Source organism: Pararge aegeria, chromosome 27, assembly GCF_905163445.1.
Source record: "Pararge aegeria chromosome 27, ilParAegt1.1, whole genome shotgun sequence".
Lineage (NCBI taxonomy): Eukaryota > Metazoa > Arthropoda > Insecta > Lepidoptera > Nymphalidae > Pararge > Pararge aegeria.
In genome coordinates this window covers 2927068-2943815 of record NC_053206.1, presented here as the reverse complement: position 1 = coordinate 2943815, position 16748 = coordinate 2927068, and the positions used below count along the sequence as shown (strand labels likewise).

The 16748-nt window shown below is 36.6% G+C and overlaps 1 protein-coding gene across 1 annotated transcript in view; it reads right to left on the bottom strand.

The window, feature by feature from the left end:
* The window catches only part of LOC120635741 (solute carrier family 2, facilitated glucose transporter member 1-like), a 29244-nt gene extending 15822 nt beyond the window's left edge, over nt 1-13422 (bottom strand). Inside the window, exon 1 of the mRNA XM_039906873.1 lies at nt 13255-13422. Within this exon, the coding sequence (XP_039762807.1) occupies nt 13255-13260 (6 nt within the window). The 5' untranslated portion in view covers nt 13261-13422. The remainder of the gene's footprint in view (nt 1-13254) is intronic.
* Between the last annotated feature and the right edge of the window lie 3326 nt (nt 13423-16748).

Genomic DNA, 16748 nt, shown 5'->3' with positions numbered 1-16748 from the left:
TAAATGTATTGTCTTATTTTAATAAGGATCTGATAAATATTGTCGGAGACAAAACTCTTCACAAATAACAGTAAGTCGCAAGGCATATGGGACAACGATCGAATGCATGCGTACCATCCTACTAATATTATAAATGCGAAAGATTGTGAGGATGGATGTATGTATAATGTATTTATGTATCAACTAAAATAATGACAACTAACTAACTCTGTATACCACGTAAAGTAATAGTATGTACATAGCTAGCAACGATGATTATGCTGTTAGCATCAGATCTATTCTAGCTTGACTCATACGCGGACGAAGTCGCGAGGGTCCGGTAGTTTATTTTATACTAGCTGTTGCCCGCGACTTCGTCTGCGTTTGATTTTGTGTTTAAAGTATTCAGTATCGCTAAGCCTTAAATGAGTATAGTAGTATATATAAATATAACATGTGACTGTCAATTAATTAAAGACAAATAATTTGCAATAAAATAAAATTGCGACTATAATTAAAGAGCTAAGCTATCCTATCTCTTAAGTTGGACCAGACTGCTCACGGTGTGCCAATTTAATTTAAAATCGGTTAAGTAGTTTAGGAGTCCATCGCGGACAAACATCGTGACAGGAGATTTTTATATATTAAGATTTTCATTTCTTATTTTCACTGAACCCGTTGATTTTGGTCCGTCATAATCTCAGAGTTTATCACGACTTCGTATAGTCTATGATAATCTGATCACTAAGATGTAGCCAACGACACCCCATTTCCCCCAGTGACGGCCGAGTGGCGCAGTGGGCAGCGACCCTTTCTGAGTCCAAGGCCGTGGGTTCGATTCCTACAACTGGAAAATGTTTGTGTGATGAACATGAATGGTTTTCAGTGTCTGGGTTTTTATCTGTATATTATAAGTATTTATGTGTATTATATTCATATAAAAATATTCATCAGTCACCTTAGTACCCATAACACAAGCTACGCTTACTTTGGGGCTAGATGGCGATGTGTGTATTGTCATAGTATATTTATTATTATTATTTATTAATTTATCTATCAAAATTAGCCTAACAAGAGAAACGAAAACTTTTACCATTCGAACTCACAAAAACACACATTTCCGGGTTACCACAGACGAATGTTTTAACTACATTAGTATACGTTGTCAATAAAAAAAGCTTGGGTGTGAATTATTGCTCTAACCAGGTTGCTCTTCTAATAGTTTTGAATGACAATGTGAGATGGTGATAACAAAAAAAGGACACGCGGCTAAGTTTGTTGTGGGCTTCTTCTTAGACCAGGACACGCTTGGAACCCTCGTAGCTTTATTTTTAAATTTACGAATATGGTTATCGCATCATCTCACTACCGTGTAATTCTCATCTGCGCATCAAAAGTGCCACCTATATACTTGAATAAAGATATTAAAATAAATAAATATACTACGACAATACACACATTACCATCTAGCCCTAAAGTAAGCATAGCTTGTGTTATGGGTACTAAGATGACTGATGAATAATTATATGAATAATATACATAAATACTTATAATATATAGATAAACACCCAGACACTGAAAAACATTCATGTTCATCACACAAACATTGTCCAGTTGTGGGAATCGAACCCACGGCCTTGGCTCAGAGAGCAGGGTCGCTGCCCACTGCGCCAATCGGCCGTCATATTTTCGACTTTGACTTAACATCTAAATAATAGTGTAGGTATCCGTTAAAAAAAAGACTTGAAACTTACTAAACTTGCGTCGTCAACGGTAAACGCTAGTTCAAGGATAAAATACTTTATGGTCAACCGCACCTACTCTAAATCAAAATACAACTTTCTAAGACCTTCAAAAAGCAGTGAGGTCACGTCTGATTTTTTTAACTGTTGTTATTTGGTAGCATGCTCACAATATCGCACTAATTGTAGTAGCCTGTTTGTAACCACGTTATTGGAGTCTAAATGTTATTATAGAACGAAAGAACATTAAATTTTATTTTATTAAAAAAGACTTGTGCTTGACCACAATCTCACTGATAGAGTGTAAATTGTCGCCTTACTTAGTATGCACTTGGTAGGAGTTTATTGAGTTTGTTTTAAAGGAACCTAAGATGTAATAATGAGAAAAACCTAGCCAAGCGTATAACAAAAAGGAGAAGAGGAGAACTTGTCCTAACTTATACTACAGACGTGTACGATATAAGATTTTATATGTGTGATTGTTTGTTATAGCACCATATTCAGCCTATGAATATCCCACTGCCGCCGTGTATTGTGGAACTCTCTACAAAAGACCGATGTCCAGCAGTGGACGTCGATTGGTTGACATGATGATGATGACTGTTTTTGATTATTCTGTTACAGCGTAAATGAGTCATAGTTACCGAATTAAGAATTATTAAATATTATTATTATTTAAGAATATTTTTATTTATTCTTTTAAATTTATTTTTTAATTCCTAACAATGTTTAAAAAAACACTATTAAAAATTTATAAAAAAAACATCCACCCTCCGGTAACGGAGATTTTGAATGCCCAAGCAACTCAGCAAGCGGTCAGGGCTCCAGAGTGAGGAACCTCCTCACAATACGCGCCGTTTCAAGGACTACTTAAACGATAAAAAGTATTCTGTATCCGACCCTTGATCCAACAACCAAGCGAAAGCTTCTATTCCTATTTCTTATTATTATAAACCGAATAACTCCTGCTTGATAATTCAGAAATATAAATTCTCAAGTTGTGGGTTCGAATCCGGGAAACCCTGTGGACGCTCACCACTCCGTCTCGGAGGTCGTCAAAGAGTATGCAAACTTTATCTCGATAAAAATAAATTCACCCAGCCTATGAAAACATAGAGCCAACGAATTATCTTATCAGCAAAAAAACTGATAACAAAAGATTTATGACATAGATTGTTTTAACTAAAATACCCTCTGCAGTCATTGATAATTGTAATGAAACTAACAAAAAACGGTCAAATGCGAGTCGGAATCGCACATTTAAAGGGTTCCGTAAGAAAAACCGTGCTATCGTTCAGGATATTTTTTTTTTTCCTCCTTTTTTTAAGTCGAGCCCTAACAACTCATGCAAAATTAAAATCATGTGACTCCTGTCACTTTATCAGGTGACAGTCGACCTGATCCACAAATTTAAAGTCGCGCAACACGGTATCGAGCGAGCTATGATGGGAGTCTCTCTTTGGTATAAAATACGCAACGACGAAATCCGTAGGAGAACCAAGGTCACCGACATAGCTCGAAGGATAAGCAAGTTGAAGCGGCAGTGGGCGGGTCATGTATGGGCCGGTGGCCGTTGGAGACCGCGAATCGATAAATGCAGTGTGGGACAACCTCCAGCCCGCTGGACAGATGACCTTAAAAAGGTGGCTGGAAGCGGCTGGATGAGAAAGGCGGAGGACCGTGTGTGGTGGCGCGCTCTTGGAAAGGCCTATGTTCAGCAGTGGACGCTTTTTTTTTTTTTATTAACCAGGCCAGCGCTTTACGACAATCATGCCCGTTAGAAGGCAATGATGAGGTCTAGGTTGGAGCACGCTTGCATAGAAAAAGCCTATTCACTCTAGCCTTGAAGGTACTCAAGTTATACGTGGCAGGAAACACAGTTGCCGTGAGGGCGTTCCACATCTTAGCGGCACGTATAAAAAACGTTGATAAAAAACGTTTCGTGCGTGGCGATTGAATATCAACCACATAAGGATGCCACCGCTCACTGTGTCTCGCTGTTCTGTGGTAGAACGGGAAAGGTGGAACAAGATTGTGAAGTTCCTGAGCACACTCACCAAAGTATATCCGATAAAAAACCGATAAACAGGCAACATTGCGTCGGTGCTGGAGACGATGTAGTTTCGCCTGTGTTAACGATTTGTCGCCTATAATTCTCCTGGCGCGACTATCCACCGAATCCAAAGCTTCAAGCTGGTACTTGGCAGAGCCACCCCACAGGTGACTACAGTACTCCATGCTTGTTCGCACTTGAGCCTGGTACAGTGCGAGGCGTTGACCTGGCGTGAAGTACCGCCTAACCTTATTAAGGATACCAAGTTTTTTAGCAGCCACTTTGGCTTTAGATTCGATGCACTTGCCAAAATTGAGATTGGATGACGCTTCTGGGCTATTGACGATGATGATACCTTTTTTTTTTTGTCTCGTGGGGAACTCCCGATACCACCGCGCCACGGGGAGGCACGGTGATTATGTCGGAAAGTAGCAACTTGGCACAAATAGGTATTACTTGAAAACTATTGTTAACGAGTGACACGAAGCAATGTTGTATCTAAATGCAAATTTTTCCAACAAACGTTTTTTTTGGCACATTTATTGCAAAATAGTTAATTATAATTAAATAGAATATGCTCAAAAAAATTCTGAAAGCATTCAGCAACTCTAACATTAACTATGTAGGCAGAACCAAGTCTAAACTCCAAGCTACTTTTTTTTCTTTTTTTAATTCTTTATTTATTCGGGACTTTTCTTAACAATAAGAATGTCAGCCCCATCGCTCCCTTTACAAAAATTGATACTTCCTTTCTCTTAAAATCTAATAGCATTCTGGCTACCTCTGAATAAGGTGCCGCCAGGATATTTTGCCAAATCCCCACATCATGAAGATTTATTTTAAATTTACACATTAATTGGTCCGTCATTGGCCTATTCCGAAGACACTCCCCCAACAAATGCAAGACATCTCCAAGCAACTTTGATACAAACTTCCTTAGCATGTGCTGTGTACCCATCTGTTAGGGTTCACGCAGATGTTTGTATTGGTGAGCTCCCGCATCAGGTAGGTACCCTAAACTATAGGCATTTAGCACTTGATACGTACAAAGTAGGTGTAGCATTCCATTATTATACTCGCACAACCTACTTATCTCTTTTACCGACTAAAACCCCACGGTGTTCCTACCAGTCGCCTGGTGGGTGGGCCACGGGAACGCTTTCGCACACATCCGCGACGACGGATAGGTACCTACCTCAACGCTCTACACGGCCCGATACTTAATTAGTAGCAGTTTATTCAAAGACAGTTAATCAAACAAGGTACCTACTTACGTTCTTAGAAAGATCGCGTGATAGTTCTCACCTACTTACATAGCATTTACAACTTTAACGCACGATTCCTTTTGTGTTTATCTTTATATAATTCTAGTTGTACCCTGCCACGCTTCGCTGTGGAACATTTTTATGGAATGGTTGAGAAATGAGAAACAATACAAAGAATACATCAGCGAGTGTTTTTCTCGCTTTCGGCAGATGGCGTTGTCACTGGTACATCGATCGTTAAAAAAAAACTGTAGTTTCGCGGTCGCGGTTATGTGACTGATGCGAAAAATAGATAAAAACAATCCTTGATGCGGATTATATATCATGTTAAAATTTCAGCTCTACCGATGCAGAACTTTTTGAGTTTTTGAAGCGTACACAACAACATTTTTATATATATAGATAAAAGACGCTCACGTTTGTACGCTTAGATCTTTTAGAGAGATTGCTTTTGCAATAAGACCGCCTTTGCACACAACTGTATTTATTTTTTTAATTCTTTTGATTGTGGTTTTACTTTTATTATTTACTTAGATTTGTTAAATTTTGTTTTTTGGGTTGTCCTTTATATCATAGGTAATTAAGTTTTGTGTTCATGTAAAAAATATCTTTCGTTTGTTTATATATTATACTAGCGTACCCAGGCCGCTTCGCTGGGCGAGATTTTGCTTTATTTTATTTAAACAATAAACTTGCATCATTAAATTTTTAATTTAGGTCTCATAATATGTTAAATCATTTATTTCTCTCCGTATTTATTCTCTTCTATTCTCTTCTCGAGCGGGTGAAGATCATTATCTACACCCATGTATACCCAACAATAGAATATCATCATAGTAAATAAAAGCTGTATTTGACAGTTTGACAGTTCAAAAATAGGAGTGCTCCGATCGTCACCAAACTTTACAGGATTACTCGCCGGTCAATCCGGAGATTCCCTGAAAGTTTCATTGAAATCGGTCCAGCCGTTTCGGAGCCTAAACGAAACATACCCACACACTTTCTCTTTTATATATATTATTATATTCTACTAACTGTGAGGTCTCAAGCTTCGCTCGTTAACAATTTTTAATCTTACAACGGTAACTATTTTAGAGATTGGTATGGAAAGTACATGTCCTTTTCCATAGCATAGGTGACATGCATACTAAATTTCAAAGCTGTCAGCCAACTGTGTCAGGAACAACTTCAGGAATCGGGATAAAAGGTAGCATACTACTTTCCATGTTATGCATGCCAAATTTCATTCAAATCCGTTCAGCGGTTTTTGCGTGATTGAGTAACAAACATCCACACTTTCACATTTATAATATTAGTAGGATGTTATTGTCCCTTTTCAACCGACTTCAAAAAGGAGGAGGTTCTCAATTCTTCGGAATCCTTTTTTTATGTATGTTACCCGATTACTCGAAGACGCCTGAACCGATTTGAAAAATTATTCTTTTGTCTTAAAGGGTGGGTTACTTTTTAGGTGTTCCCATTTAAATTTTATCGAAATCGGTCGAGCTGTTATTAAAAACTAAACAATAATGTAACCCAAAGTGGCTGATTTGTTTTTATTTTTAGTTCCTCCACGGCTAGCATGGGACAGTTATATCTCCGGGGAAGGGATATAAATTAATCTTCTCCCACAGCTTTATCAACTCTCAGAGCACTGGCGCACAAGTGGAAATAATATCCAAATAATATATGTGTATTTATAACGGGGGTGAACTTATCCTATTCTATGTTCCAGTGATTAAGCAGATGGGCACAACCATTATATCCCTTGTCAAGGGATATAATCGGGGGATATAATTTTTATCTCCCTCCCGTGCTAGCCATGCTGGGGGGATGTTGAAGTCAGTGGCGTGCACTGGGTTTCTTCTTATGCATACACCAGGAAAATGGCATAAAACGGCACAGATTCTCCTCCTATTCGAGTTATATATCGATGTTAGGGTATGCAGTGCTTTTGTGCATGTATGGAGTGCACGCCACTGGTTGATGTCGGGTTTTTTTTTTTTATATTTTTATGACTGTTTTGTTCGTATTCTTGGTATAAAAAGTAACACAAACAAATTATTCAATATATTACGAAAGTACACACATCACCATCTAGCCCCAAAGTAAGCGTAGCTTGTGTTTTAGGTACTAAGATGACTGATGAATAATATACATAAATACTTATAATCCCTACTAATATTATAAATGCCACTGTAAGTTTGTTTGTTACGCTTTCACGCAAAAACTACTAAACCGATCCTCACATATTCTTGGAAGTGTTAGAAGTAATATAGGATACTTTTTACCCCGACATTAAGCTCGGTTCCTTTGGGAGAGAGGATGAAAGTGTTTGACGATTTTACGCCAGAACTCCGACCAATTATAATCTAATTAAATTTTTATTTTTGTACTATAGAGGTTAATTTTGCCCAAACTTTGTGTAGTTCTGATGAATGTGGTTGGAGATAGAGGACAGAACTCGTCAGCAGACAGTAGCAAACCCCTCATTTAAGGCTTAGCGATACTGAATACTTTAAAAACAAAATCAAACGCAGACGAAGTCGCGGGCAACAGCTTTTATACATATAAACACCCAGACACTGAATAACATTCATGTTCATTACACAAGTATTTCCCAGTTGTGGGAATCGAACCCACAGCCTTGGACTCAGAAAGCAGGGTCGCTGCCCACTGGACCAATCGGCCGTCAATTGCTTAGAACGCACATAGCTTGAAAAAGTTAGAGGTGCATGCTGGGATTCGAACTGGGCCCCCCGAAAGTGCAGCCGAAGTTCTAATCACTTATCTAACACCGCTTCCTATCTACGGTTTAAAAGCGGTGTCTTTCGCGGGTACAGAGTTAGATACAATGGTTAAGCGATTTAGTATTCCTGTGCGATGTCGCGTAGAAACCGATTAGGGGTATGACTACCATACTCCCTAACAGGTTAGCCCGCTACCATCTTAGACTGCATAATAACTTACCACCAGGTGAGATTGCAGTCAAGGGCTAACTTGTAGTGTTCTTAAGTGTTAGTTGCCGCAAGCGCACACAACTCTAACTTTTTAGAGTTGTTTGCGCTTGCGGCACGTATGCGTTACTTTTCGGAGTTATGTGGGTTTGGTCTTTAACGCACCTCTAACTTTTCAGAGTTGTGTGCGTTTTCGTTACACATGCGTTACTTTTCGGAATTATGTGGGTTTTGTCTGGGTTAAACGCACCTCTAACTTTTCAGAGTTGTGTGCGTTTGCGTCACGCATGCGTTACTTTTCGGAGTTAGCGGCAGTAATGAGCATCACGATAATAAGTAAAAGGAAAATGTATGATGCAGAATATATTAATAATAACATACTATTTGTAAGACAACATATAAACAAAAAGTGGATATAAACAGTCGACTTACAATAAATGGTCATAAATTAGTGACATCTGCAAATCGTCTGCAAAAGGTGCAGAAGTCATTTGTGGGATTGAGTATACGCTTTTATAATATGATTCCTAAGGTAATTTTGGACCAACCAATGCATAATTTTAAAGAAAATGTCACACACATTTATAACAGTGAGGTTACTATACAATTGATGAATTTCTTAATGGTTGCTTGGAAGCATCCGGTTCCGCTTTCAACTCTCACATGATAGAAAAATGAATGTTAAAATGTAAAATGTAAATTTTTCGTGTTAGAAAAGAGCAACTGCTTAGTTTTTTGCCGGCTTCTTCTAGAATCTGCCTTCCGAACCGGTGGTAGAGTCACTACAAACAGACAGACTTGACATTTTAAAAGTGCTATATGAGGCCTACTTGAAATACATGAATTTTGAATTTGAATTTATGCCAAAATGTTCTTTGATCATGCATCAGTAATGACTAGGTATAATAATATTTAAAAAAAGCAACCCTTTAATATCAAATAAGCTCAAATAATTCAAAATATCTACTTTGAAATCAGATTGCTGACAGTCGCTTTCGCCAACCCGTTAGTGGTGATGGCGTGTTCTTACACGCCCAATCCAAACGTCAGCAATCCTAATACAACCACATATTATAACCTCTATAGTACAAAATTAATTATTTAAATCGGTTATAATTTGTCGCAGTTTTGGTGTAAAATCTTGGAGACGGCCCAGACACGTCCTTGACGACCCCGACGACGACATAACGACGGACAACACTCCTTATGCTAGGGCTACACGCAGATGACATAACAACAACGACACAGCGTCTTCGCCGGCGAAGACGAGATCCCCGATATCTTACGTCACCCGGAAGTGGACTCAATCGGCCACGGGGACGTACGGACTAATAACCGTCCGATCAGTCCTCCAAATTCCGACGTCCGCCTAAGCCGAGATCCGAGTCTCGCAGGAGACCCCCCCCCCGATATTCCTCGAGCCCTGGGGCTCAAAACCCTTCATCAGGCGACGCTTCGCGCTCGCCCCGACCCACCGGTGACGCTGTTGAAACCCGTAAGGTTCACAGCTAATAACATTTTGAATCCACACACACAGTCGCTTTTAAAACGGTCAGAACTATGTAGGTACCTAGGGAAATTTTCCTACCATCGATTGTGATAATTATATTGGCCAACATAAAGTGATACTTATACCTATTGCAAAGCGATACTAGAACCAGTTTGTGCCGGTATTCAGTTTTGCTAAAATCTTATTCTACTTACCGATATTGTGAAATGAAATTAAGACCAGACGGTTACCGACTCAAAACATTTCTTTTGCGATTTTAAACAATTAAACTAACCGTCCATCACGCACGCACGCACGCACACACACATACACATACAAACACATACACACACAAACACATGCACACACACACGCGTGGACAGAAACAAACACGCTGAATAAATCTTCTTTCTAAATAAATAAAGATTTATTTTTCACATTGATAACATTTTTACAAATTTTTCATATTAGCACGAAAATTTACTGTGTTTGTCTGTTTGTTTAATCTAAGTAGTAGGTAGTTCTTCTTTATAGCTGTTAGAGCCACTAAAAACGGACAGACTTGACTTTTTAGGAGTTCATAAATTAGTCCTACTTCTAATAGGTACACTTTTAATTATAAATCTGTGTGTAATTGTATATATTTACTAGCTATTGCCCGCGACTTCGTCTGCGTTTGAAAAATTTAAAGTATTCAGCATCGCTAAGCCTTAAATGAGGGGTTTCTTGGAAGTGTTAGAAGTAATTTAACGATAACTCCGACAAATTATAACCGATTTAAATAATTATTTTTTACTATAGAGGTTATAATATGTGTTTAATTTTTGGCCCAACTTTGTGTAGATCTGATGAATGTGGTTGATAGAGGACAGAACTCCTCAGCGGACAACAGCAAACCCCTCATTTAAGGCTGAGCGATACTGAATACTTTAAATTTTATAAGAACTACAACTAAATTGAATGCCACATCAAAAAACAAAATCAAACGCAGACGAAGTCGCGGGCTACAGCTAGTAATTCATAACGGTCATAGCTCTGGAAAGCTGGGTGTGCTTCCCGGGGATCGAACTGATCCTGAAAGAGAGGCTGATATGAAGTGTTCTATAGTACGACGAATTTAAACTGAGCCTTCGGGTCATATTCTGTCTATTTCAGGTCGATTACAGGTCTATGGAGAGGTGAGTACAATGTGCGTTAGAATCGCAAAGGTCAATATCGATAACGGGATATGTACGATCGATATGCTAAATAATGTTAAGTATTAATAGAAATAATTTTTCGCTATATAGACTATCGCTTGCACTCGGAACACTCATTGTGAAGGATAAAAAAAAATGATGCAATTTAAGATAGATTGAGGTCTCAAGCATACATTATACGACAGTTTAGGCTGTATAGTCAAAGATCTTTGCCTTTGCTGAAAGGGACAAGTTAAAAAACAATATAGGTTGAGGTTAGCTTGGATGAAAAATAATCATGAGAAAATTGAATCGGGCGATCAGACTACTAGCTATTCTTCTACGAATTTTTTTAATTAGTAAGTTTCCGTAAATTTCTTCTATTCCACTGCAAGTCGGACTTGCAATTTCATCTGCTGGTAATGCTATCTAAAATGGTAGCCGGCTAACCTGTTTGGGGTATAGCAGTTAAATTAAACCTGTATCCCTAATCGGTTTTTACGCGACATCGTAACGGAACGCTAAATTGCTTAGCGGCCGATTGGCGCAGTGGGCAGCGACCATGCTTTCTGAGTCCAAGGCCAAGGTTATTCCCACAACTGAACAATGTTTGGGTGATGGACATGAATGTTTTTCAGTGTCTGGATGTTTATCTGTTTAGTATTTATGTATAAAATTCGTAAAAATATTCATCCGTTAACTTTATACCCATAACACAAGCTACGCTTACTTTGGGGCTTGATGGCGATGTTTGTGTTGTCATTGTATATTTATTTGTTTATTTTTTTCGGTAATACGACAGAAGACTTTTTTTAAAAGTTAATCTTCTATATTAAAAAAAACTATCGAAATGTTTTTAATTTGACGACATGGAAGTCAGACAACAGAGTCACAAAAAATTATTCACGTCGAATTAAATTAATTTCGCCGTGGAGTCGATGAATTTTAAATTAAATGACTCCTTTACATAATACATAAATGCAAAGGTCAAGTTAAAACTAATACTCCCACAATATCTTTTACTAAACTAATTTCAACTGTTGTTTTTAAATTCCACTTCGAAATTCATTTTTTCAAGTAGCAATTTTGAAACGTCAAACTGTCTTTGGTGACTACCACCGGTTCAGAAATTGGAAGACAGTTTCAAAAGAAGAAGAATTCAACAGTTGTTACTTTCCATCATCTTCATTTTACAACCATTATTCTGTCTTGCGTGAGATAAATCGATGTGTTTATTTATACTCATGCAACCTTTTTATTACGAAATTCATAAATTTTATAAACATGCTGTAATAAATGTGTTTTAACACATTGTTTAAAACCTTTTGGGAATGATAACGTCGCTCTAATGATATTTTCCGGGCAATGTACGAGTACTTGGATGTCGCCTTCGTGGGCATTGGTTGAAACAACATTGCAGTTCGGAAATAAACTTTGTTACAATTATTTATTACTAGCTGTTGCCCGCGACTTCATCTGCGTTTGTTTTTGTTTTTCGAAAGACATGTTAGGTTTATTTAGGTTAGGTTTTTAAATCGGTTATCATTTGACAGCGTTATGGTGTAAAATCGTCAAACACTTTCGTCGCCTCACCCAAAAGAACTGAACTTTATTTTCGGGATAAAAAGCATCCTATATTACTTCTAATACCTTCAGGAATATGTGTACAAAGTTTCATGATGATCGGTTTAGTAGTTTTTGCGTGAAAGCGTATCAAACAAACTTACATTCACATTTATAATTTAAGTAGGTACATATAGGGATTATTTGTAATTTCATCCTGATGTTTATTTGGTTTTTAAATTTATATTTAATTGCAATTGCTTTTTATCATTTTTTATAGTTATTTTAATTTGATTTAAGTTATATTATCGTAGTCTTCGTTTGCTTATTTTTACCGTATTTTTTGTTTTAATTTAAATTTATATAATTTTAATAAAGCATTGATTATTATGAAACATACGCGTTGGTAGATACAAAATTACCATGTAATTTTTATTACTTTATAAGGAGTATTTTTAGGCCAAGTAGGTAGGTACTTTATAGCGTTGTAAACGTGAAAAAAGAAATTGGACGCGGACGCAGTCATGGGTAACTTTAGATAAAAGAATAAGTTGGTAGGCACTTAGAAAAGGATTTCCACTTTCTTCCCACAAAATATCTGTGCAAGACGAAAGACATGTACTATAAACCATCCCTAAAATAATTCTTATGCCCGGTGTAGCTATTACCTAGCTATAAACTATGATATATTCAAAATATCATAGTCATATAGATTCCGCTGATGTTAAATTATAGAATAACTTAAAATAAAGAATTTGTAAGATATGTCCCGAAATGTGGCCGGCTTTGTGAGCGCAGCTCTAAAACTGAATTTTATACAAACATCCGTAAAAATATGGCAAAAAAACGGAAACCACTAGACCATATGAAAACAAGTTCATCAATATTTTCAAAATTAAAAAAAACTAAGGCAATTAAATAAGAACTTTTTTTAAATTGTGAAGTTCCCAAATAGGTTGGAAGTCTTTAAAAAATATTCCATGTTTCCCAACTGCCACCTTACTAGAAGTAACATTAAAAATATTTACCGCCATCCTTTCCGCCGCTATTAATCCTTATCCAAACAAAATAACACAGAGTAAACTCCACTTGCGTAACAAGTTTTATTTTTAAACGCAGCACTGCACCATGAAAATTAAAAAAAAATAGTAGTTTATGTCATGTTATTTATTTGTTTAAACAAACTCGCAACGGAGCGCGCGTTGAAAACGATTCGAAATTCGAATTTCAAATGACGCGACTCGGACGCACAGACATAGAACGTACCACGCGGTTATTTTACCGCTACACGATTCTTGTACGAAAGAGATAGCGATCCCCATTCGTTACATAAGTGCATAAGTGCATCTCTGTCTTATTTTCTCAGACAAGACAAACTGGTTGTGATGTACATTTTATTCGGCTATGCTTGGACGCAAGTTGCCAGTGACGTCACATGAAACCGGTCGAGGAAGTTTTTTGTAGACAGAGAACATTCCAAATGTAACTGTTTTAATTCAATCTCTAAAGCTATCTAATTAAGATTTATTTTCACTTGTTATATTATTAGGTGTGTTTTCTTTGGTTTCCTGGAAATTTGATCGTTAAAGCGCTGCAGCGATTTGAAGCAATAACGCATGTTCAGTTTTAATAAAACTTACTAATTATTAATAAAAAAAAAAAATTGTCAGTTGGTTTGCCTTTCGAATACGCAGCAACAGAATGACATAAAATTTAGCTTAGATACCTAGTGTGTAACTAAGTATATATAGTAACATAGGTTATCTACTTTTTGTTCTAGAATAAAGCGCGTGATGAATCTAAAAATAGAAATAATTTAGTTCTTAAAAATACTTCTTTGTGCTGAAATAACTCAAATACTTACTGGAAAGGAGATTTTTGGCATTTTGAGTATATATAACACTAGCGTTGCTCGCGTTCATCGTCTGCGTTTATTACGGTTTTCTTACGAATCCGTGGAAACCGTTTATGCTGGGATAGAAAATAACCCATGATACTTTCTAAATCTCTAAATAACACTATGGTATAAATCAAGTTAGCTGGCATTTATAATATTAGGAAGTGTGGATTGATAAAGTGCAAAAAGGTTTTTTAATTTTGTTCATAATTAATAATTGATGGACCAATCAGATACTTGGTGGTAAGTGGAAAATCATCGCCTATAAACAGAACAAAACGCCACAGGTCAAAAAAAAAAAAAAAAAAATTCAAACGCCAAGTATGTCTGTTTGTAGTGACTCTACCACCGTTTCCGAAGGTAGATTCTACCGAGAAGAAGCTGGCAAGAAACTCAGCAGTTGCTCTTTTCCAAGTCCAGTCCGTGGACAGTGGACTGCGGCCTAAACCCTTCTCATTCTGATTACATCTTCTGATTTATAAGTAGCATAGAGCTTATATGAATAGGTATATCATTCATTACGCTTAACATCTATGTTTTTGTACCATGTTCAAGCAAAAAAATGTAAAAAAAAATGTGTGTGTCGTCACGGGACGCCTGGCAGATGTGAAACACACGTTGAAACAGTTTTATAAAAGTCATATGCATAAAAGAACATATTACGACAGGAATCAGATATAGCGTACTGAAAAGATAAAGAGTAACAAATATGTTCCATAAAATAACGACTGTTAATTACATTTTTTATAAAAACAAAAGTACATATTTGAAAATTTAATTTATGTCCATAAAAATATAACAAAATTTAAAAAGAAAATGGACTGTAACAATATTAATATAAGGAGCAAAAGTAACAGTTTACTAGGCTATACAAAATTGCAAATTCATTCAAGGGCAATTGTATATTATTCTATAACAAATTTCCAAATGAAATCTTTGAGATGTCTCTCAATAAGTTCAAAGTTTATATAAAAACGTAAGCTTACAGAAAAATCCTATTAGAATATTAAGGATTACTTGAACGATAAAAAAGCTTGGGTGTGAATTGCTCTAGTTTAATAGCTTAATATAAATAAACTGTGAGATGTTGATAACAAAAAAATAATACTGGTCTAAGTTTTTTGTGGGCTCTTCTGGGACCAGGGCGCGTTTGGAACCCTCGTAGCTTTAGGATTAAGTTGGCGTACGAAGCTATCACCATCCCCTTACAATTATGTAAACATATATGTATGAACACTTCATAAGTGCCTGTGATAGGCCTACATGAATAAAGAAATTTTGAATTTGTATTTGATAGGCAAATGTAAAAAAATATTTCAAATTAATATATTTATTTCAAATCGCGACAACTTTACTACGTTTAGTACATATATTCCATTTTATAGCCAGCATCGCCACGCCAACAATCAGCTTTTACCCTAGCCTGTAGATGATTCACATAAAAAAAATACAACTAGCCAGAGCTTTTTGCGACATCTGCTTAGTCCATCAATTATTAGTATAAAAAGCGCTGCAGCGCTTAAAGATAAAATCAATGTGGAGGTGTGTGCAAGCACGTACTTCTTGATCTCTGAAGGTAAGTAAAGGGGCATGGTCTTGACGTCATACTTCGATTACTGATGTAATGTTACGAAATAATTATTATCTGTGGCAACCGAAATTTTGTTTCGTTGACAACTGAAAAGATTTCGTGAATTCGCTTTTGTCGGAGCAAAACGTAGCTTGGAACATTTTGGAAGATCTGTTACGTATTATCGTGTTTGGTATTCAGTATAAAGACTCGAGAATTTGCACCGATTTGCCAGATTTGTGATGAGGACACAATCATTAAAACATAGGCACTGACGTCAATTATCCTAGATATGACTATAGAATTAACTGCCCAAAATAAATAATACTGAATATAGGTAGAGAAAATTAGACGATTCAAAGAGGAAATGTTAAAATTGCCTAAAATTACTGTTAAATAAATAATCAACTGAACGAAGCGAATTCCCAGAGTATATATAACTATAGTTCATTATCCTCATCAAAATGAAATAAATATATATCCTACGACAATACACACATCGCCATCTAGCCCGCGTAAGTAAGCGTAGCTCGTGTTATGGTTACTAAGGTGACTGATGAATATTTTTATGAAAAACATACATAAATACTTATAATATACATATAAACACCCAGACACTGAAAATCATTCATGTTCATCCCACAAACATTTTCCAGTTGTGGGAATCGAACCCACGGCCTTGGACTCAGAAAGCAGGGTCGCTGCCCACTGCGCCAATCGGCAGTCAAATTATAATATATATAATTAACTAGCTCTTACCCGCGACTTCGTCTGCGTTTGATTTTGTTTTTAAAGTATTCAGTATCGCTAAGCCTTAAATGAGTATAGTAGTATATATATAAAACATGTGACTGTAAATTAATTATAGACAAATAATTTGCAATAAAATAAAATTGCGACTATAATTAAAGATCTATGCTATCCTATCTCTTAAGTTGGACCAGACTGCTCACGGTGTGCCAATTTAATTTAAAATCGGTTAAGTAGTTTAGGAGTCCATCGCGGACAAACATCGTGACAGGAGATTTATATATATTAGGATAAATAATTTTATT